This window comes from Nycticebus coucang, chromosome 18, assembly GCF_027406575.1.
Source record: "Nycticebus coucang isolate mNycCou1 chromosome 18, mNycCou1.pri, whole genome shotgun sequence".
In the NCBI taxonomy this organism is placed as follows: domain Eukaryota; kingdom Metazoa; phylum Chordata; class Mammalia; order Primates; family Lorisidae; genus Nycticebus; species Nycticebus coucang.
Genome location: NC_069797.1, coordinates 52,813,305 through 52,836,514, shown reverse-complemented (window position 1 = coordinate 52,836,514; position 23,210 = coordinate 52,813,305). Strand labels below are relative to the sequence as shown.

Here is a 23,210-nt window from a genome sequence, read left to right as displayed (position 1 = left end):
ACCTTTGTCAGATGTGTAGTTTGCAAATATTTTCTCCCATTCTGTGGGTTGTCTCTTAATTTTGTTTATTGTTTCCTTTGCTGTGCAGAAGCTTTTAGCTTGATGTGATTCCATTTGTCCATTTTTGCTTTGGTTGCCTGTGCTTTTGAGGTCTTACTCAAGAAATCTTTGCCAAGACCAGTGCGCTAGAGTACTTCCCCATTGTTTTCTTCTAGTAGTTTGATAGTTTCAGGTCTTATAGTCACATCTATAATCTATTTTGGTTTGATTTTTGTGTATAGTAAGAGATAGGGGTCTAGTTTCATTCTTCTGCATCCATCTTGATATCCACTTTTCCCAACACCATTTTTTTTTTTTTTGAGACAGAGTCTCACTTTGTCATCCTCAGTAGAGTGCCATGGCATCAGAGCTCACAGCAACCTCAAATTCTTGGGCTCAAGCTATTCTCTTATCTCAGCCTCCCAAGTAGCTGGGACTACAGGCGTCCACCACAACACCCAACTATTTTTTAGAGATGGGGTCTTGCACTGCTCAAGTTGGTCTCGAACCTGTGAGCTCAGGCAATCCACCCACCTTGGCCTCCCAGAGTGCTAGGATTCTAGGCATGAGTCACCAGGGCCGGCCTTCTAGCTTGGTTATTTTTGCTCAGGATAGCTTGGGCAACTCTGGGTCTTTCATGGTTCTGTATACATTTTTGGATTATTTTTTTATTTCCATCAAAAATGTCACTGGTATTTTGATAGGGGGTTTATTGACTCTGTAGATTGCTTTAAGTAGTATGGACATTTTAATAATACTGTTTCTTCCAATCCATGAACATAAAATATCTTTCCATTTTTTGTGGGTCCTCTTCAATTTCTTTCATCAATGTTTTATAGTTTTCATTGTAGAGATCTTTCACTTCTTTGGTTAAATTTATTCCTGGGTGTTGGGTGTTTTATTTTATTTATAGCTATTGTAAATGGGATTACTTTCTTGGTTTTTTTTTTTTTTTCAGATTGTTCTCTGGTGGCATTGTTTTCAAATTGTGGCAAATCTCAAAAAAATCTAATACATTTATTTTTAAAATTTGCATATATAAAAAATCTGCATGTGGACCCATGCAATTCAAACTCATGTTGTTAACTATATTTATCTCATTCAATAAGGAACCTGTCAGATGGTCAGCTGGTTCAAAAAAGAGGTCAAGAAGCACAAATTTGTCTGAAAAAGGAAATGTTAAAAGAAATTGAAAATGAAGGCAAAACCACTTTTTCCCACAAACAAAGGAGGAAAGACAACCAAGCCTTTTTCAGACTGAACAGAATTTGCTTGTCAATCAGTTACCTACCATTTGCAGAATTGTAAAATAACTCTCATTGAATCAGTTTAACAATTCAAGTAAGGGGTTTTTGTTTTTTTCCCCTCGGTGGAGTGCTATGGCATCACAGCTCAGAGCAACCTCCAACTCTTGGGCTTAAGTGATTCTCTTGCCTCAGCCTCCCAAGTAGCTGAGAATACAGGCACCCACCAAAACGCACAGCTATTTTTTTTGTTGCAGTTTGTCATTGTTGTTTAGCTGGCCTGGGCCTGGTTCCAACCTGCCAGCCTGGGTGTATGTGGCCAGCGCCGTAACCACTGTGCTACGTGCTACAGGCACCAAGCCACAAGTAAGGGTTTTCTACAGACAAATTTCCTCCACAGTGGTGTTTTTCAACCTTTTATATCTCATGGCATACTTAAACCTATAGTTAAAGGTTTAAAGTATAGTTTCACAGCATACTTAAATTCTGTTAATCAAAAAAAAAAAAAAAAAGTAGGGCAGCGCCTATGGCTCAGTGAGTAGGGCACCAGCCCCATATACCAAGGGTGACAGGTTCAAACCCAGCTCTAGCCAAACTGTAACAACAAAAAATACTAGCCAGGTGATGTGGCAGGCACCTGTGGTCCCAGCACCTCGGGAGGCTGAGGCAAGAGAATCGCCTCAGCCCAAGAGCTGGAGGTTGCTGTGAGCTGTGATGCCACAGCACTATACAAAGGGTGACAAAGTGAGACCCTGTCTCTAAAAAAAAAAAAAAGAGTAAAAAAAAAAATACTGTGCTTTCAACTTCTTTCACAAATAATTTAATGAATGATCTTTAGAATTTTTCAAGGCACACCTAACATCTTTTCATGGCACACCATTGAAAATCACTGCTCTACAGACAAGAGACCTAAACATTGGTGTGAAAATGGAATATTTTGATTTTCAGTTTACTTGCTATAATTCTCTTAAAATTTCTTTTTTGTAGAGACAGGCTGGTCTTGAATTCCTGGCCTCAAGTGCTCCTCCCACCTTGTCCTCCCAAAGTGGTGGGATTACATTGCACCCAGCCTTATTTATTGTATTTTTTTTTAAAGCTATCTCTCCAAAACTTTTATTTTTTATTTATTTATTTTTAGACTTTGTCGCCCTTGGTAGAGTGTCCTGGCGTCACACAGCTCACAGCAACCTCCAGCTGTTGGGCTCAGGCCATTCTCTTGCCTCAGCCTCCACAGTAGCTGGGACCACAGGCGCCCATTGCAACACCCGGCTATTTTTTGTTGCAATTTGGCTGGGGCTGAGTTCAAACCTGCCACCCTCGGTATATGGGGCCAGCACCCTACTCACTGAGCCACAGATGCCACCCCCACCTCCAAAACTTTTAAAGGGACTGTTGCAAAGTGCCTTTAAATATTAACATTTTCTGAAGTATTTAATAGATTTGATTTGTGCACACCTTTTAGAAACATGCGGTTAATGTGAGGCAAGCCTCACATCTCTTTCCTGAAGTTTATAAAAATCCACACTTGGCCTATGTATAGGTAAAAGCCCAGTGGTATTTCAAGCTAATTAGTAGTTTCTTTCTTCCTATTAAACATTTAGTTCTCCCTTTCGCAAACGTAGGCAAAGAAACAATCTTCACTATTCTAAATCCTGGTTGTAAATAAAGATAGCAAGCTTCAGGGATAAAAATCCCACTAGCCCTCTTTTTCCATGGGGTTGAGAGTCCAGTGACCAAAGTCTTTTGGGTTGGAGCTGAGGGTAAAGGTGGAAGTAGCAGGTGCTGCCAGGGCACCTTTTCCTAGGCTTGCCTCCTGCTTCTCCTTCTTCCCTTAGTCCACACTATGTCAACCGGATGCTGCAGACCTGCACTAGACAGGACAGTGGCCACTTACTTGCCTATGGCCACCTAAACTTAAATGAAAATTCAGTTGCTCAGTCTTACTAGGCACATACCAAGTACAAGTGCTGAATAGCCACATGTGGTTAATGGCTCCTAGATCAGGTAGCGCAGATATCAAACATTTCCATCATCACAGAGAATTCTACTGGACATTTACTAGAGTAGATGACCATTTCCTCCCTCCATCTCTAATTTATCTCCCATCTTTCCCATTTTTTTTTTTTTGCTCGCCAAGATTATTATTCAAATAAATCAAACGTCACTTCGAATAAAGACTCTCTGAGTAAACTTTAGTTAAGCTACTGTGCTACTTTGAGCCCTCTTCCCAACTAGGCCTTGACCTTAGGCTTCTATGTCTGTCTTTATTGAGTCCACTTCTAACAAGAATCCTAACACAGTTTAGAGAGGATTCCCCATCCTTGATGTCTGATCACCTTTAACAACAAATCAAATTCCTTATGCCTCACTCTTGACAGCTAATCCATCCCTGGCCTGCCTTCAGCAAGAGTCCCCCTACCCTTGATGTCTCCACTCAGTAATTTTCCATCTATGGGCTCCCTCACTCTGCTCCTTGGCTCTAAGTCCCCACTTTCCTTATTGTATTGGTATTGAGCACACATTTTTTCCCTTGCCGTAATGTTCCTCTTGCAATAGTCTGAATTAAGTCTTCCTTACTATTTTAACATATTTTGGAATAAGTTTTTACACCTCTTCTGTGAAACCTTTTTGTTGCCCCTAAAAAATTTAATTTTGTACTATCTTAGCACTGTGTAAACTCCTTTTCTAAATCCAGTATCATGTGGTATTACAGTTATTTATGTGTTTGTCTTCCCTTATGGATAACTGAACTCCTCATTAAAAACATAGTGAAGACTCGGTGCCTGTAGCTCAGCAACTAGGGCACCGGCCACATACACCAGGGCTGGTGGGTTCAAACCCAGCCCGGGCCTGCCAAACAATGACAACTACAAAAAAAAAAAAAAAAAAATAGTCAAGTGATCAAGGGTATCACTGGAGTCAGAATGCTAGATTCAAATCCTTCTGATGGAATTTACTAGATGTGTGAGCTTGGGTAAATAATTTTGTCTCTAAACCTCTCTTTTCTCATCTGTAAAATGGGGATAATAAAAGTGCTTCATTTATAAGGATTAAATAAGATAATCCACTGTGTCAGTCATAAAAGTAACCACATCCCCTCAGTCTTTTTTTTTTTTTGCCTTTTTTGCCCTGATACTTAGCAATTGGAGATAATAGAGATTTTCTCTAGATTTGAATTTAAATCCTCATTCCTTTAATATCCAGTTATACAGCATTGCAGTTGCAGCCTTCCCTTGCTATTTCTATTAGAAATAAATCAGACTAGTTAATATTTTAAATCTGAGCTGTGGAATTTAGTTCCTTAAAATACCAACACAACCTGTTAAGACAAAGTTGAGTTTGTCTGCCCTAAGTAGAGTGCTACTTTGACAGGGTTGTAGCAGCAGATCAGAGAGAGATGAACAAAGTAGTGGTATATATTTAGACTTTGAAATTTGTCTTACATGGGGTTGATTAGGAATGGGTAAAGATCATGATATAATAGTTTAGGTTTGGTGGACACTGTGAGGGAAGTATTGAAGCATACAAAACTGTCATTTGTTGCTTTCTACTGGTGGTTCTTTTAGAAAGTTCCTAGAATTACCGATGGATTTATTTGCATTTTTAACTTACTGAAATAGTTGTGTTAATGCAGAAAATAAGTTGTGTTGGTATATAGGTGGTTTCAGTTCAGTGCTTTTAGAAAAGCTATTAAAATAATTAAAAGGTGGCTCATGCCTATAATCCTAGCACTCCAGAAGGCCGAGGTGGGTAGATTGCCTGAGTCCATAGTTCAAGACCAGCCTGAACCAGCATGAGATCCCATCTCTAAAAGTAGCCAGGCCTTGTGGTACAGGCCTGTAAAAGTAGTCCCAGGTACTGGGGGGTGGGGGGGGTGGAGGAGCCTGAGGCAACAGAATCACTTATGCCCAAAAATTTGAGATTGCTGTGAGCTAGGATGCCACAACACTCTACCAAGGGCAACAAAGTGAGACTCTGTCTCAAAATAATAATAATAAGTAAAATTAAGGGAACTCTACCCAGGATACTGAGGCCACCTTTCTCTGTGAACAAAGTTTGAAATGGAAGATTATTGTTTTGGTAATTCAGAATGTGATTCGAACTTTAGATGGATGCCCACTCCTTGGTTTCTTCATTTCCCACCACCCATTTATGTCAGCTGAATGCCACCTGACTTTCAAAGAGGCAGCATTAGGAATGTTCATTCCCCTGCTTGAAATCTATAACTGCTTCAGTGGCATAAATACTCTGGTTAGATGGCACAGAAGTTTCTTTCCAGATTTGGACAATTCCTTCTCCTTGGAGAAGGTGCACTTCTGCATTTAACCTTCCACAGACAGCACATGCTATGTTTAACTAGCATCTTCTGGATATTAAAGGACAAATTATTATTACACTTGTAAAATGGTAAAGAAGATTTTACTCATGACCAAAGGGAAGAAGATTATGATCAACTCTGAATACAACAAGGACAAGTAGGGATTTATAACCAACAAGCAGAGTGAGGGGTCAGTGGATGAAAAATTCCTAAGAGACATCAGGGTAGGGGATTCTTTTTTTTTTTTTGTAGAGACAGAGTCTCACTTTATGGCCCTCGGTAGAGTGCCGTGGCCTCACACAGCTCACAGCAACCTCCAACTCCTGGGCTTAGGCGATTCTCTTGCCTCAGCCTCCCGAGTAGCTGGGACTACAGGCGCCCGCCACAACGCCCAGCTATTTTTTGGTTGCAGTTTGGCCGGGGCCGGGTTTGAACCCGCCACCCTCGGTATATGGGGCCGGCGCCTCACCGACTGAGCCACAGGCGCCGCCCTGTGGGTAGGGGATTCTTATTAAACCAACTTCACAAGATTCTTGATGAAGGTAGGCCAGGTTGATCAAATATCAAGGATGGAGTATTCTCTCTCTAAACTGATCTTGCAGGATTCTTACTAAGTTTATTCTTAACCTCAATAAAAAACAAATGACCAGAAACTACCTTAATAGAATTAGCTCTAAGTCCTGCAAACTAGGGGACCCAAGAAGATTGCTGGGTCTATTTTAGGCACAATCATGGGAGGCACGATTAAATGCCCAGTTTCATCTCTAAGAGTCTTAGTGAGGTGAAGTGACCACCTCTCTATAGCCTTTTTTTTTTTTTCTTTTTTTTGAGACTAAGAGTCTCACTTTGTTGCCCTTGGTAGAGTGCTATGGCGTCACAGCTCACAGCAACCTCCAACTCGTGGGCTTAGGCAATTCTCCTGCCTCAGCCTCCCGAGTGCTGGGACTACACGTGCCCGCCACAAAGCCCGGCTATTTTTTTGTTGCAGTTTGGCCGGGGCGGGGTTTAAACCCGCCATCCTCGGTATATGGTGTAAAGGATATACCGGCGCCGCCCAGCCTTTTTTTTTTTTTTTAATAGAGTCTCACTATGTCGCCCTCGGTAGAGTGCAGTGGCATCACAGCTCACAGCAACCTCCAACTCTTGGGCTTAAGAGATTCTCTTTCCTCAGCCTCCCATGTAGCTGGGACTACAGGTGCCTGCCACAACCGGCTATTTTTTGGTTGCAGTTGTCATTGTTGTTTAGCAGGCCCAGGCTGGGCTCGAACCCATCAACCTTGGTGTATGTGGCCGACACCCTACTTACTTAAGCTACGGGCGCCGAGCCTCTATAGCCTTTCAAAGATATAAAGATTTCTCGTTCAGGACTGAAAGAGGTAAAGGTCAAAAAGAGAAAAAAATAAGTAGACAGCTCCTTCTAGGGTTGCAATAGGTTCCTCGTGGTAAGATCACTGCTCCGGACTAGGCAATGCTGTAAAGGGCGGTTAACCACCTCTAGGGCCCGGTCACTGAGCACTACAAGCACTACAAGCCCCAGGAAGCGCCGCGGCGGGGGCGGGGCTTGCTGACCGCTGTGACGTTATGGGCGGGGCCAGGCGGGATAAGCTCTCCCTTGGGTTTTTAGCTCCGCCCCTATACCTTTCCCTGCCCTGTTGCTGTTGCGCTGCTGCTGGCTGCCACCCCTGGTGAGTCCCTCCCAAGGAAGGGGGCAGTTCAGCCCTTGGGTTTCCCAAACTTAAACTTCTAGTCTTGAGGAAGGACCATGGGTGGGTATAGGGGCGTCCAGTTTCGGGTTTTTTACCACAGGCCACCTTCTGCGGTGATAATAAGTGGAGAGGCTTCCGCGGCCTTGGAGCGTCAAGAAGCAGTTTTCTTTGAGGGCAGGGCTGGAGTTCTTATGACCAGTTAAGAGGCTTCTTCGGACACCTCTGACGGAAGTGAGGGTCTTGATGCTCCAGCAGCCTGCGGCCGGAGTCATGGGTTCGATAATCCCTCACCTTGACGTCATCACTCGTGGCTTCCAGGCAAAGGCGGAGCCCTTCCGCCTCATCCTGGGCAAGTTACTTTCTCTTTGGGCCTCAGTTTCCCTCTCTACGAGTAGGTTTGACTCACAAAACCCCTTACCGTTTGCATTCTGCAATTGCAGAAGACATGTTCTAGGCAGCCTAGAAGGAAAAGAGGTGTAGCACCCTGCTTCTTTACAGTTGATTTCCCATTGCCCCACCCCCACCCCCACCCCGCCACCATTAACCTAATTTTAGTTTAGGGGCTAATGTTCCCACTTACGTATGATTTCAACCCCACGGGACGTGTTATCTTTTTCCTGTTGCTTGGATTCTTTGTTCTAGATGCAAGCCAACAAGTGGCCATGAGCAGAATAATACAGATGATTTTTATAACTTCTCCACTGTTGCAAAAACCATTTAAAGCAAAGGACTTTTTGCAGCAGGTCGTTTAGCTTATGTAGAACACATAATTAAAGAATATCTAGATGGCCCAGTTTCCCTGGTATTTTCAGAGGGCCTTGAAATTTTATCCTTTAGCAGACATGACAGCTGTGGAGTGGAAAGGACCTTGAAAAGGGTAGTTGGTAATCCTGAATTACTTGGCACTGACAAGTCCTATTGTCTTTTAAATCAGATAGTACATCTGGGGCTCTTTTAAAATTTTGGCTGTACTTTTTGGTAAGACTGTCTTGCATCCTTATTTTCTTAGATGAAAAAGGAGACAGTTAAAATGAACTCTTTCACTTAGAATCAGCTTACAGCTGGAAAGAGAGATTAGAGATTTTCTAGCCTTAGCCACACATTTTACTGATGAGGAAACAGAGGCCAAAAGGATGTAGTGTGACTTGACCAAGGTTTCAGAGCTAGCTGGTGGCAGAATTAAAACAAGAACCCAAGTCCCTTGGCCCCTAGCCTAGTCCCCTTTTCACCACACAAACACTGCTACTACTCATGTTACAGAGAAATGGCATAGTAGAGTCACCCCCTTCAAGGAAAAAGGTGGAAAGTCTCACTAAGATGGAGATTTCATACACAGCTTTGAGCTTTTCACGGCTTCTTTCAGTTGCCTGCATCTCATGTCCCAGAACAATTTTTCTGTTCTTCCCTTTAACTGGACAGCCGGTTAAAACAGTTGTTAACATACAGTGTTAAAGGGTTCCTGGGGAGGGGAGTAACATTTTTATAAGGTACTCTGAAACATTTTAGGTAAGGCACTAGAATGAACTTGGAAATTTTGGACTAGAGCAAGTGGCTCGATAATTTGAGGACCAGTGATTGTGTCTTTGCTTTTACTACATGTGTCAGGGCCCTCTACACAGCCATAGCATCCACTGCCAGTGTTCTCTAAGGGTAGTTATGTGTAAGCTTCTCTGCCAGGGCCAGGAAGGAATGGAATTCAAATGAGTTCATCCATTTTGCTAATTGCTAATAGTTTAGAAAGTAAACAGAAGGGTGAAGGAGTAAATGTGAGTTTGACTTATCTTTGTACTGCTCCCAAATCAAGAATTGATTTGCATTTCTCTCTCGGTTGTAGAAGCATTTCATTTCATTCTGCGAACTAATACAAAGTTCATTTCTCTTGTGTTTTGTATCATGCGCTCACTGATACAGACTAATGTTAAACTGTTGGGCATCATAAAAATTTTCTGCTAAAAAGCTTATCAGTGTAGTTTGCAGATTAGCTTAAAAAGAGCAGAAATAGAACTGACTGTCCTTTTGTACGGGAAGACATAAGAGAATCTATATACCCTAGTGGAGACAGTCCTGGGAGTAGTATATTAGGCTTGAAGAGCTCATTAGATGAAAATGTGTCAGGTTTTCTTAGAAGCTACGAGCCAATTCAAGGGAGTCATTTTAAAATACATTCCTATTATTGCTAGCTCCTCTGAGGACCCTAATCTTTTAGAAACCGAGCTGGAGCAACTGTGTCAGATGCCAAGTAAAGTGCCTCTGACAGTTTGTGGAATCTGTGCAGTATTTTCCCATGCTTGATTGTTTTGCTTTTAAAAATAGCTATTTGTTTTCCCTTCCCACTCCTTCTGTGGTCAGTCTTTGATTTGGGGGTACAAGTAAGGAATTAGCTGGAATACCATTTTATAATTTCTAGGGAACCTAATTCATCCCACTGATTTTTCATAATTCAGTAGCTCTCCAGGCGTCTAAATTTAACTTTTGCTCTTCATGTACTTCTTCTTTCTTCCTTGCCTATATGATTACTGTCAAATTAGAAGAAGATGATATATAGGTTCTGTAGTGGGAAAGTGGTTAAATAGGAAGGAAGTTAATGCTTAAATTTTGTATCTTCCTTCCCTCACCTTTCACAAACATTCATTTCTAGGTAGTTTGTTAGAAAGATAATTTCCCAAGCCATTGCTGGAGCCCATTTCTCCCAGGGAATTTTATCACTGTGAGAAAGGAAAGGCTTTAAGGATCACTGGCCTTAAAACTCAGCAGATGCCATCCCTCCAGGAAAAGCTGAATGGAATACTTCTCACTGACCTGGTCCAGGTTGGTATTGTATGGTCATGCTGTAGGTTTGCCCATGGCCCTTGGTCCTCAGCTCAGTAAAAGGGAGAGAAGGAAAGGCACTGTTGTTCTCCAGTCTACCGGCCTCCTCAACCCCTTCTCTAGTTTTGGCAGAGGAGAATTTTAACCTTTATTTCCAGAATGCTATTGTATGTCCTTTGAATCCTTTATGGGAAGAGAATAAGATCTTTGAAATAGGAAATTTCATGGAGTCTCTTGCATTTTTGATATGGAAGGAACAAAAGCGGTTGACTTTTTCACGTAGATAATTAGGTTTGCAGATGAATGAAAAGAGACAGAGTTTCCTTTGACTATACTCTCAAGCCTCAGAATGTGAGCTCCTTCATGTCATTTTGTATAGATGCGCTGTCCTTTTCTCAGTACTCTGAAAAACTTAGATTGGTTGTTTTTCTAGTAAGAAAAGAGAGGCTGTACTAAACCACCCATGTCCTTGGCTGGTCTTGCCTTTCGGAGTGGCATCTGTTTGCAAAACAGCTTGCTAGAGTTTGAGTGTGTGGAAGGTGGGTAACTGAGTGTGAATTTGATGGGTTCTTAAGGAAATCAAATCTGTGCTTTCTGTTTTTTTGGCACCATGCTACTTGAACCAGCCATACCAAGAATTGACTTAACACTTAGAGAGCTTATCATCTCCTCACTCTGTTTTATTTATTTACTTTATTTTATTTTATTTATTTATTTATTTATTTGAGACAGAGTCTCACTTTGTTGCCCTCAGTAGAGTGCCATGGCGTCATAGCTTGCCGCATCCTCAAACTTGAGCTCAAGCAATTCTTTAGCTTCAGCCTCCCGAGTAGCCGGGACTACAGGCGCCCACCACAGCACCCACCTATTTTAGAGATGGGGTCTTGTTCTTGCTCAGGCTGGTCTCAAACCTGTGAGCTCAAGCAATCCTCCCACCTCGGCCTCCCAGAGTGCTAGGATTATAGGCATAAGCCACCGCATCCAGCCCCTCCTCACCCTGTTTTAGAAAAGAGAAACAGCAACTTCCCCAAGTGTAGCCATCAATTTAAAAGCAAGACTAAAAAAACAAAAAAGAACTCTGAACCCCAGAGTCACCCTAACCTACCTACAGAGTCCCTTCTTTTTTCGCAGTTTGATGAATGAAGTGCATATCTGTTCATTCGTTTATTCAACAATAACAAATAAACATAGGCATAACAAATAAACATAAGGCATAGTAATCGGGGATTGCTATGCCTTAGACACTGTGCTGTGTATATAATGCAGGGAAGGAAAAAGACTGGGCATAAGATTCTCAGGTTAATTGGGCAGCACCTGTGGCTCGGTGAGTAGGGCACCGGCCCCATGTACCAAGGGTGGTGGGTTCAAACCAGGCCCTGGCCAAACTGCAACAAAAAAATTGCCAGGGGTTGTGGCGGGCACCTGGCAAGAGAATCGCTTGAACCCAAAAGCTGGAGGTTGCTGTGAGCTATGACGTCACAGCACTCTACTGAGGGCAACAAAGTGAGACTCTGTCTCTAAAAAATTCTTAGGTTAATTGAGGGGCAGGTCCTGAAATCACTCTTACCTGAATGATCCACAGTTAGAGGATAAATTAAGGATCCATAGTCAGGGGATAAACTGTGATCCACAGTTCTTCATGATCCACAGTCAGAGGATAAATTAAGTCATTTTATATGCTCAGATAAGTTTGTGCTCCAAGATTATAACAGACTAGACATGCTGGCCTCGACATGACTGGAGACTACTAGGAATTAAAGGGTCTGCAAGCTAAGAAACGTCTCTGCCCACCCTCCCATAGCATCCAAGAGAAACGTGCATCAGAGTTTACGGTAGGGAAAAGCCTTGACCTGGACTGGAACGTGACTCCTCCTTCACCTTTGAAAAACTGTTTTGAGGTTTGAGGTTGAGGATGTGGCTAAACTGTGTCACAAACAAGAAAGTGAGTGCATTTCTTAGTTCCTCAGCTCAATCCCTAGAACAGACAGTTCAGTGCCCGGGTCCCATTGTCTTCTTTGGGCAAAAACTGACTTCTGAGGATTTAGAAGAAACAAAGTCTCCATAAAAGGCCCTTCAGAGCTAGCTGAAAACGTGGAGGGTGGTGCTCCTGGAGAGAGCATGGAGGCCTGTTTGCCTTTCCCCTACTTCACGTTACATATCTCTTGACTGTATCCTTTGTAACAAGCTGGTAAATATAAGCATGTCCCTTAGTACTGTTGAGTCCCTCCAGCAAATTAATTGAACCCAAAGAAGGTCGATCAGAAGTTGTGGAGGAAGAAATTTGCAACTTGTTTGTGTGGGGAGAGGGACAGTCTTGGGGGCTGAGCCCTGGATCTGTGGGATCTGACACTATGTCTAGATAGACAGCGCTAGCTTTCAATGGGAGTTACACCCAACTGCCCCGCACCCAGTTATAGAAATCTGTGTTGGTGGTGGTTGTGGTGTGACAGCAGAACAAAACACAGTTGAGTTTTTATAAACACCTAGTAAAACCCTGGGCTGTGAATCATGTGTTCACTAATTATTAGGCCTGCCGGGCATTTAGAAGATGGTGCATGTGGCCGGAAATAGTGGCTCACGCCTATAATCCTAGCACTCTGGGAGGCCGTGGTGGGAGGATAGCTTGAAGTCAGGAGTTCCAGACCAGCCTGAGCAAGAGCGAAACCAGTTCTCTACTAAGAATAGAAAAAAATTAGCCGGGTGTTATGGTGGGCACCTATAGTCCCTACTGCTTGGGAGGCTGAAGTAGGAGGATCACTTGAGCTCAGGCGTTTGAGGTCGCTGTGATCTAGGCTGAGGGCAGTGGCACTGTAGTCTGGGCAACATAGCAAGACCCCATCTTTAAAAGAATAAAATTTTAAAAAAGAGAAGAAAAACTTGTTTGAGGGACAGGGAGTATCAGGTGTCAATAATTCAAAACACTTTGTTTCTTTTATGTATTGCTTTTACCTCCAAAATAGTTTCCTTTTTTTCTTTTTCTTTTCTTTTTTTAAAAGACAGAGTCTCATTATGTTGCCCAGATTGGACTTTTAACTCCTGACCTCAAGCTGTTCCCCACCTCAGCCTCTCAAGTAGCTGGGGAAACTGCCTAGTTTCCTGTTCTTTTTTTTTTTTTTTTGTAGATACAGAGTCTCACTTTATCACCCTTGGTAGAGTGCTGTGGCGTCACAGCTCGCAGCAACCTCCAACTCTTGGACTTGAGCTATTCTTTTATCTTAGCCTCCCGAGTAGCTGGGACTACAGGCGCCTGCCACAACGCCCAGCTATTTTTGTTGTTGTTGTTGTTGTTACAGTTTGGCTGGGGCTGGGTTTGAACCCGTCACCCTCCATATATGGGGCTGGCGCCCTACTCACTGAGCCACAGGCACCACCCTAGTTTCCTGTTCTTGATGACATTTTATCCATCTTGTGATCTAGAAAGGCACAACACAGATTATTATCCCTGTTTTATAGATAGGGATCCAAACTTTCTTGGTGACTCCCTAACACTGCATTTTTCTTTTTCTTTGCTGTGGCTTATGCTGTTTCCTTCACCTGGAATGCCCTCACTCACAAACCCACTTGTCAAAATCCTAATCTTCTTTGAGGACTCGTCTAAGATCTTACTCTTTCCCTGAAGCTGTTTTTTATTTTCCCAGCCAGTTTCATCTCCCTCCTTTGAACTGCAGAGCATCCTGCACTATTTATTTTATTCATTCATTTAGCAGTCGTTTGTATACTCATCTGTCCTCTATATTAGATAGGGATTTGTTTTAGGGCAAAGACGGTATCGGTGATAATCACTAACATCTGTTAAACTCTTCTTTGTGCAGGCTCTGTGCAAAGTACTTTATTCTGTCATTCAACTTTGTGTGAAGTGCCTACTCTATGGCAGGCACTGATTTAAGGGTCGGACACTTCACATTATTTCACTTAGGCCTCACAAAAAAAACTGATTGGGTGTTTATTAGCCCTGTTTTACAGATGAAAAAAACTCAGAGCCTAGTCAATTAAGGAAATTTCCCAACGTCACAAATTTAGTAGGTAGTGAAGCTGGAATTTGAACTCCATCATTCTGATTTCAGAACCCACGCTTGTCACCACTGCATGTCACATAATCTTCTCTCATTCCTTTCTTCCCATTCCCATCCCTGGCTCCCAACAGTGTTTTATTTATACAGGGACTCAGTAATTATAGATAAATGAAGCTGGCCACAGTGGCTCATGCCTGTAATCCTAGCATTCTTGGAGGCCAGGGCGGGTAGATTATCTGAGCTCAGGAGTTTGAGATTAGCCTGAGCAAGAGTGAGATCCCCATCTCAAAAAACCGCTGGGCATTGTGGCAGGCACCTGTAGTCCCAGGTACTTGGGAATGCTGAGGCAACAGGATCACTTGAGCCCAAGAGTCTGAGTTGCTTTGAGTTTACAGCACTCTACTGAGGGCGACAAAGGAAGACTGTCTCAAAAAATAATAATAATTATTATTATAGATAAATGGAATGAATGGAAAAGCTGAAATCCAGAGAGACTGACTTTCTTAAAATCATAGAGCTTGTTGAGATGAAAAATCTAGAATTTGGCTCGGTGCCTGTGGCTCATGCAGCTAAGGCACCAGCCACATACGTCTGAGCTGGTGGGTTCAAATCCATCCCGGGCCTGCCAAACAATGACAGCTGCAACTGAAAAATAGCCAGGTGTTGCAGCGGGCGCCTGTAGTCCCAGCTACTTGGGAGACAGAGGCAGGAGAATCGCTTGAGTCCAGGAGTTGGAGGTTGCTGTGAGCTGTGATGCCACAGCCCTCTACCCAGGGCAACAGCTTGAGGCTCTGTCTCATAAAAAAAAGAAAGAAAGAAAATCTAGAATTTAAGCCTAACAATTTCCACTCAGGCTGTTTTCTCTAGGCTGCCTTGTTTATTCAAGGCATTTAGAGAAAGGGGAACAAAGTAGTTATAAGCAGAGAATTAGAGTTAGTGGTTCCTGTGGTGAAGAGGTCAGGGATAGGCTCAGAAAGTTCTACTAGTGTAGGAAGTTGTGAATGTAAAATGGCTCAAAGTGAAACAGAAACCAAGTTGTGTGATCTTCATACTTGTCAGGATCTTGCTTTTCCAGAGTTGGGTTTGAACAGAATGTTCCCTGGACGAGAGCCCAGAAATTGCCAACATTTCAAACAACCCTTTTTGAACCTTATACTCTATTCCATATTTCATAACAGGACCCCCACCATGGAAAATATAATGGAAGATCCCCCCACATCAGCTGTCTTGCTGGAACACTGTCATTTCTCTCAGGTCATCTTTAACAATGTGGAAAAGTTCTACGTCCCTGGAGGGGACATCACGTGCTTTTACACCCTCACCCAGCATTTCATCCCCCGACGAAAGGATTGGATTGGTATCTTTAGAGTAAGTGGCTAATTTATTACCAAGTGATCTGGGAGCTAGAGGTAAATCTTAGTTACCTAAGTGTGTGACCCTCTGTGTGTATTAGAAGCATTTTGTACTTAGTATATTATGTGTGGCCAATTTTAAAATCTTAAGTTCCCTTGCCCTTTGCTCTTAACTCACCAGTGTGTGCTGTGGGACTCAAATTTTAGTCTCAAGTAAAATAAAGTATCAAATCGTATTACCCCCGAGTTTTATTATGCTTTTTGAAAACCAAACTGAAAGGCTTTTTTTCTTTCTTTCTTTTTTTTTTTTTTTCACACATAAGGAATGTGTTCAGAGGGAGCCACAAGTTTAGTGCCCCTCAAGACAATGACCTCAGATTCCTGTTGGGTGTGTTATAAACAGAGGAGCCATTCTTCAGACCCCTTGCTCTGAGTACACCATTCTGGCTTAACTTCTAAGTAACTAACTTGTGAAAGCATTTCTAGAAATGCTTTTAAAATGATCCTATTTTGGGCTTGGCGCCCATAGTACAGTGATTACAGCACCAGCCACATACACCAAGGCTGGCGGGTTCAAACGCAGCCCAGGCCAGATAAACAACAATGACAACTGCAACAAAAATAGCTGAGTGTTTTGACGAGTGCCTGTAGTCCCAGCTACTTGGGAGGCTGAGGCAACAGAATTGCTTAAGCCCAAGCAGTGACACCACGACACTGTACCAAGGGTGACATATGAAACTCTGTCTCAAAAAAAAATCCTATTTTGAAATATTTACATGTGACTTGCCTGAGATAGGTGACCCCTTATGTAATTTCTATGACATTAAATATTACTTCTTTACTTGGTGCAGTGTTTACTTTGTTTTAATATGAATATCACAAATCTGGAAAGAATGTTGAGAAGTTATCTGGTCTGATATCCGCATCCAAAAAATTTATTCCTGAACAAGTCCATCTCACTACTTTGTAAAGATGTCCAAGGATATCAAGTTTATGATGAGCTCCCTCAGTGACCTCTTCCAGTGTCTAATCATTCTGTTGGTTTAAGTACAGAAACGGTATTTTAAAATTTTAATTAACCTATTCTCTACGTCCCCTTCCCCCTCCTATCTGTCTCCCCCTCTTACTCATCTCTCACACCCATAATGACAAATCTGCCTATTTTCAAAGACAGGAAATAAAGGTCAAATTTAAGTAATTTACGCTGGTGAGTCCCAATGTCAGTGACCTTTGGTTTGACAAATTAATATGTCTTATTCCTGTTTGCCAATGCTGTTCATCCTGAAACCAGACATCAGTGACTGCACTGTGAAGGAACTTTGTTTATTTACATCCCTTGTTGAATTTCACGTCTCTTACTTGTTTGGAATATCAAGCTTATTGATGGAGGACTAGAAGCTGGAGTAACAAGACTGTGGAGGTAGAGAAATACAGCTCCCAACACTGCAGGATATTGAATCATCAGGCTAAAGGTTATTTTAACAAAGACAACTCACACACCCAGAGTGTTTTCTACTTGAAAAGCAGATGGTAGTTGTTTTTCTTCTTCTCCATATGTGGCAAAACGTAGATCAGCATTGCCCAGTAGAATTTTCTGCTGTGGAGGTGTGTATACATTTGCTGTCCAGTACAGAAACAACTAGCCACAGGTGGCTGTTAAGCACTTAAAATGTGGCTAGTGTGACTAACTGGATTTTAAATTGTATTTAATTTTAATTATTTAAGTAGCCTGATGTGGCTAATGGTTATCATATTGGACAGTGCAGATATAGGTGGTTAAAAAAGAAAATGACTTGTGTGGCACCTGTGGCTCTGTGGGTACGGTGCCGGCCCCATAATACCGAGGGTGGTGGGTTCAAACCTTCAAACCCAGCCCCGGCCAAACTGCAACAAAAAAATAGCTGGGCATTGTCGCGGGTGCCTGTAGTCCCAGCTACTCGGGAGGCAAGAGAATCACCTAAACCCAGGAGTTGGAGGTTGCTGTGAGCTGTGATGCCACTGTACTCTACCGAGAGTGATAAAGTGAGACTCTGTCTCTAAAAAAAAAAAAAGAGAGAATGACTCAAAAATTACTAGGCTTTGAAATGTGTTCTGTAAACTTTTTTTTTTGAACACTGTTACATTCTTGTTTTGTTTAGACCAGTTGTGTTTTCTAAGCACTTAGGAACTGCCAGTGAGGCCTTCACCATAAACCAAATGAAAATCTCATACTTTTCTCTGCCAGACCTACAAAGAGCTGGTTTTAAAAAAGAAAAAAATCTCATGCTTTTAAAAACCCCATGTTTGGGCAGCACCTGTGGCTCAGTGAGTAGGGTACCGGCCCCATATCCCGAGGGTGGTGGGTTCAAACCTGGCCCCGGCCAAACTGCAACAACAAAAAAATAGCTGAGCATTGTGTCAGGCGCCTGTAGTCCCAGCTACTCAGGAGGCTGAGGCAAGAGAATTGCCTAAGCCCAAGAGCTGGAGGTTGCTGTGAGTTGTGATGCCACGGCACTCTACCGAGGGGGACAAAGTAAGACTCTGTCTCTACAAAAATAAAATAAAATAAAAACCCTGTGTTTAAAAGCATTAAAAAAAAAAAAAGCATCTGCATTTGGAATGCTTCATAGATTTCAGAGGCTATTACCAAACCCCAATAAAGAAATAATGGTTAACCAAAAAAAAAAATGGCCTCCAATGTCCATTGTCCATAAAGCTATTGACTTGAACACCTGTCCTGAGGACATACTGTGTGCTGAGCCTTTGTCGAGATTGTGTGTGTGTATATGTGTTTTCTAATTTAATTCTCACAACACAACAGCCCCTGAAGTGGGGAGTAATATCTCTTGTGCACAAGTGAGTAAAATGAGTATCTTTGAGAAATGGTGACTTTCTCAAGGTCTCACACTAAATAGAAAAGCAAGTTTGTTTGACTCCCAAACCTCTGCTTTTTCTCCTCTGTTCTCCCGAATTCATTTGAACAACAGATGGTAAATTAGAGAATGAAGAGTTGACTGGAAAGTTTTACCCTTCATATCTCACTTCTAAAGCTCTCCCCAGTGTTCTTTCACTGTAGCCTTAATCAGACGATTCTTCAACTCCTCATCTCCCCTAACACTGGTAATTCCTGGCACTGAATAGGCACTCAGTAAATGTTTTTTAATACGTGCAATATGTTACCCCTTCTCAATATTGTGAAAGCTACCACCAGTGATGGCGCCTAAAGCAGGTAGGAGTCAGCTTTCCTTCCTTCAGTGTATACTCCTGCCTGAGCGTTTAAAATGTTTGTAAGGTAGCCTGGGACTAGGACTACTCAAGTGGAGGAGCCAAGGACAGAAATTGCAAGTGGCTAGAAGTAGTTTCCTCTTTCTAAGACAGCAGTAATTCTTAGCCTTCCTGGTCAAAGCGCATTAAGAAACTCCAGGATGTGAATGAGAACTCCATAAAACTCCTGCTTCCTGGACCACTGCAGGCTGCCGTGGCTCAGAGATGCTTATGGCACTGGGGTGTGTATTAATGAGACTCTAAAACGTGCCCCAGGATGTTCTGATGAGCTTTTGGTGTAGCCTTTTCAACCCTGCTCTGATTCCTTAATATATAAAAATGGAGTTTATTTATAGTTCTTTGTCATCCCACTGGGCACAGGCAGGGTCAAAATATGGCAATAAATGTAATTTTCCTTCTCATTTGCTGAGTGTTGTCCCCTTGAAGATACAATGGCTTCCTTTCTATTCTCTGGTGTGCTTTTATCTTCCACATAAGATTTGAGCAATCTTTTACCCCCTTCACATTTAGTGAGAATATTTTCCACTTAGCCAGCTTTCTGCTCTGAGGCATATTTTGCTGTAACCTTACGTCTTATGATTTATTGCATTCAATACCTAGAAGAGGTCTTTATGACTACCAGATTGTTGTTCATATCTTTATCACCAAAAAGCCTTCATTAAGCAAAACAGTAAAGGAAGAAAACTAGATAGACCTGGACTCTCGTATCAGATGCCTTGTAATCTAAGAACCCTCTTGTCCCGCTGCCCCAACACACACATTATTCAAAAGGATGCATATTTTAAATGCAGTGGAATAGCCAGGTTGGCCTATGACAAGGCTGAAAGGGAAAGTCAGAAGAGTTTCCTGATTTAGAAGTTGTGAGACTGTGTAAGGTGTAAGAGGATCAGGGTTCATAATCCCAGACCTTTTACCCCCAGTCTCTCTCATCTCTATGTCTGATATGCTTTCTGGAGATAAAATTTTTGGAGTTTTTGTCCTGTGTGTTGAAAAGCCAGTTCTCATTTCCTTATAGGACTGGTATTTTGAAGTATGTATATGCACCCCAATTTTTAGTTGTGTCAGTCATAAGTTGTATTGTCATAAATCAAAAAACAAGATTTGAATGGGCCAGGCTCAATGGCTGATGCCTATAATCCTAGCAGTCAGGGAGGCCAATGCAGGTGGATTGCCTGAGCTCATGGGTTCAAGACCAGCCTTAGCCAGAGGGAGACCTCGTCTCCTAAAATAGCCGGGCGTTGTGGTGGGCACCTATAGTCCCAGCTACTCGGAAGGCTGAGGCAAAAGAATCACTTGAACCCAAGAGTTTGAGATTGTTGTGAGCTGTGATGCCACAGCACTCTACTGAGCAACAAAGTGACACTGTACCCCCCGAAACAAACAAGATTTGAGCCCTGATGTGCAAATCTTGTTACGATGAACTCATTCTATTATATCATCAACACATACACGCAAAAAGTAAATGCATTTTAAGAACCTATAACCCAAATAAAGATTTTCCCCTAAACCCTTTCAGGTACTAAATGCGACCCTCTTGTCACTGTAGGTGGGATGGAAGACAACCCGTGAGTATTACACCTTCATGTGGGTTACTTTGCCTGTTGACATGAACAACGAATCAGCCAAACAGGAAGTCCAGTTCAAAGGTGAGAAAAATACAGACCAAGATGTTGAAGACAGTAGACAAAACTAATTTTCCCTCAAACTAGAGCTTTCTTTTTCTTTTTTCTTTGAGACAGGGTCTCACTCTGTTACCCTAGGCTAGAGTGCCCTCGCATCAGCCTAGCTCACTGCAACCTCAAACTCCTGGGTTCAAATGATCCTACAGCCTCCTGAGTAGTTGGGACTACAGGCACCCACCCCAATGCCTGGCTAATTTTTTTATTTTTAGTAGAAATGGGGTCTCACTCTTGTTCAGGTTCTCTGAAACTCTTGAGCTCATGGTATCCTACCTCCTCTGCCTCCCAGAGTGCTGGGATTATAGGTGTGAGCCACTGCACCCAGCCGAGCTAGAGCTTTCCGAGATAGATAAGACTTCCCAAATTTTACTTACATAAATAGACCTTATTTTGGGCTCGGCGCCCGTAGCATAGTAGCTAGGGCCCCAGCCACATACACCGAGATTGGCAGGGTCAAACCCGGCCTGGGCCAGCTAACCAACAATGACAACTGCGACCAAAAAATAGCCAGATGTTGTGGCGGGCACCTGTAGTCCCAGCTACTTGGGAGACTGAGGTAAGAGAATAGCTTAAGCCTGAGAGTTTGAGGTTGCTGTGAGCTGTGATGCCATGACACTCTACCAAGGGTGACATAGTGGGACTGTCTCAAAAAAAAAAAGACCTTATTTTGGATTAAAAATCATGTTGTGTTTTCAGCTTATTACCTGCCTAAGGATGATGAGTATTACCAGTTCTGCTATGTGGATCAAGATGGAGTAGTCCGGGGAGCAAGTATACCTTTCCAATTCCGTCCAGAAAATGAGGAGGACATCCTGGTTGTTACCACTCAGGTCTGTAAACATCTCACCCAATTCCCTTTCATTAAGAGTAACAATTCAAGGATAAGGTGGAATTTTGAGTCAGTAAGGCTTTATTGAAGATTTAACAGATATTGTTGGGAAAATATGTATATAATACCCACTTACACCACTCAGGAATGACTTTGGAACATTAACAAGAGTCATAACAATAAGTGATTGCTCCTTTCTCTAAAACTTCCATAACTCAACTGGCATTCAATTTTCCCTTCAACATTTCTAGTTAATTCTTGCTGTCTGCACGTCTTAGCGCCACAGTGAATATATGTAAGCTCCTTTGAGGAAAGAAGCACCACGTAGTTGTCTCTATTATCTCTCTCCATTCTAACCCAGTGCCTATCAGACACGAGTACTCGATTCATTTACTTTCTTAGCCTTTTAACATGACACCAGTTTTTCATCTAGCGCTATGACAGGTGCTGGGGATGTAAGGAAAAATGAATTCAAACACTGTCCTCAGCCTCAAGTAGCTAAGTCCACTGGGAGAGACAATACTAAGTGTCTACACGAAGAATCTACACTCTTCTTCATCCCCCTTTTATCTTTTTATGGCCTTAATTTTTGCTTATCTTTCTTGGTAATGTCAGGCTTAATGCTGCAGTTATACAGACATACCTCTCACTCCCTTACATGCTGAGGAGATGCTCCCAATTGGGGCACAAAGGTGTCACTTCAGTGAGACCGTCACCATCCCAGCCTACGGAAATTTGCTACTAGAGGGACTTGAATATACTTTATGGTATGCTTTTTGTAGGGAGAAGTGGAAGAGATTGAAGAGCAAAATAAGGAGCTTTGCAAAGAAAACCAGGAGCTGAAGGACAGCTGTGTCAGCCTCCAGAAGCAGAACTCAGACATGCAGGCTGAGCTCCAAAGGAAGCAGGTGCGGCTGCTGGTTAAAGGTGAACTGAGAATACAGAGATTGGAATTGAATGGTCCTTCTTATCCAACACCATTTTCTGTTTTGCTAGTTATCTCACTCCCAATATTTTTGAACTGGCATGGGGCTAACAGTTAAATATGGATTATTTTTTTAAACTTCATGGCAATTGGCTTGGCGCCTATGGCTCAAGCGGCTAAAGTGCCAGCCACATACACCTGAGCTGGCGGGTTCAAATCCAGCCTGGGCCCACCAAACAACAATGACGGCTGCAACAAAAAAATAGGCAGGCGTTGTGGGCACCTATAGTCCTAGCTACTTGGGAGGTGGGGGCAAGAGAATCGCTTGAGCCCTGGAGTTGGAGGTTGCTGTGAGCTGTGATGCCACGGCATGGTCCCCAAGGCAACAGCTCTGTCTCAAAAAAATTAAAAAAAAATAAACTTCATAGCAAACCTATTACTATCCCAGTTTTTTGGGTTTTTTTTGGTAGAGACAGAGTCTCACTTTATGGCCCTCGGTAGAGTGCCGTGGCCTCACACAGCTCACAGCAGCCTCCAACTCCTAGGCTTAAGCGATTCTCTTGCCTCAGCCTCCCGAGTAGCTGGGACTATAGGCACCCGCCACAACGCCCGGCTATTTTTTTGGTTGCAGTTCGGCCGGGGCCGGGTTTGAACCCGCCACCCTCGGCATATGGGGCCGGCGCCTTACCGACTGTGCCACAGGCGCCACTCCACTATCCCAGTTTTATAGATGAGTAATCTGAGGGCTGGAGGGTAATTAGTAATGGAGTCTGACTGATTTCTTCCCATTGCCTGTTTCGTTTGTTTTGTTTTGTTGAGACAGAGTCTTACTCTGTCACCTAGGCTAGAGTGCATGGCGTCACCAAAATTCACTGTAACCTCAAACTCCTGGGCTCAAGTGATCCTCCTGCCTCAGCTTCCTGAGTAGCTGGGACTATAGACAACCATGATGCCCAGCTGATTTTTCTATTCTTAGAAGAGATGGGGTCTCTTTTTCATTCAGGCTCCTCTTAAACCCCTGAGCTCAGATGGC

General features: G+C 42.7%; 1 protein-coding gene and 1 non-coding gene across 4 annotated transcripts in view; one reads left to right on the top strand and one right to left on the bottom strand.

The window, feature by feature from the left end:
* CALCOCO2 (calcium binding and coiled-coil domain 2) overlaps nucleotides 1-23,210 on the top strand; it is a 42,265-nt gene that overhangs the window by 6,529 nt on the left and 12,526 nt on the right. The window contains exons 1-5 of one of the 3 annotated variants that reach the window (XM_053570125.1): nucleotides 7,200-7,286; nucleotides 15,307-15,496; nucleotides 20,291-20,390; nucleotides 21,120-21,253; nucleotides 22,035-22,160. In XM_053570125.1, coding sequence (XP_053426100.1) covers nucleotides 15,317-15,496; nucleotides 20,291-20,390; nucleotides 21,120-21,253; nucleotides 22,035-22,160 — 540 coding nt within the window. In that variant the 5' untranslated portion in view covers nucleotides 7,200-7,286; nucleotides 15,307-15,316. Of the gene's footprint in view, nucleotides 1-7,199; nucleotides 7,287-10,093; nucleotides 10,116-15,306; nucleotides 15,497-20,290; nucleotides 20,391-21,119; nucleotides 21,254-22,034; nucleotides 22,161-23,210 lie in introns of those variants that run through there. The other 2 variants (XM_053570123.1, XM_053570126.1) reach the window with 2 other exon arrangements.
* On the bottom strand, nucleotides 15,795-15,922 carry LOC128571479 (small nucleolar RNA SNORA11). Its single transcript, XR_008375886.1, has one exon. It is a non-coding gene; the product is annotated as a small nucleolar RNA SNORA11 (small nucleolar RNA).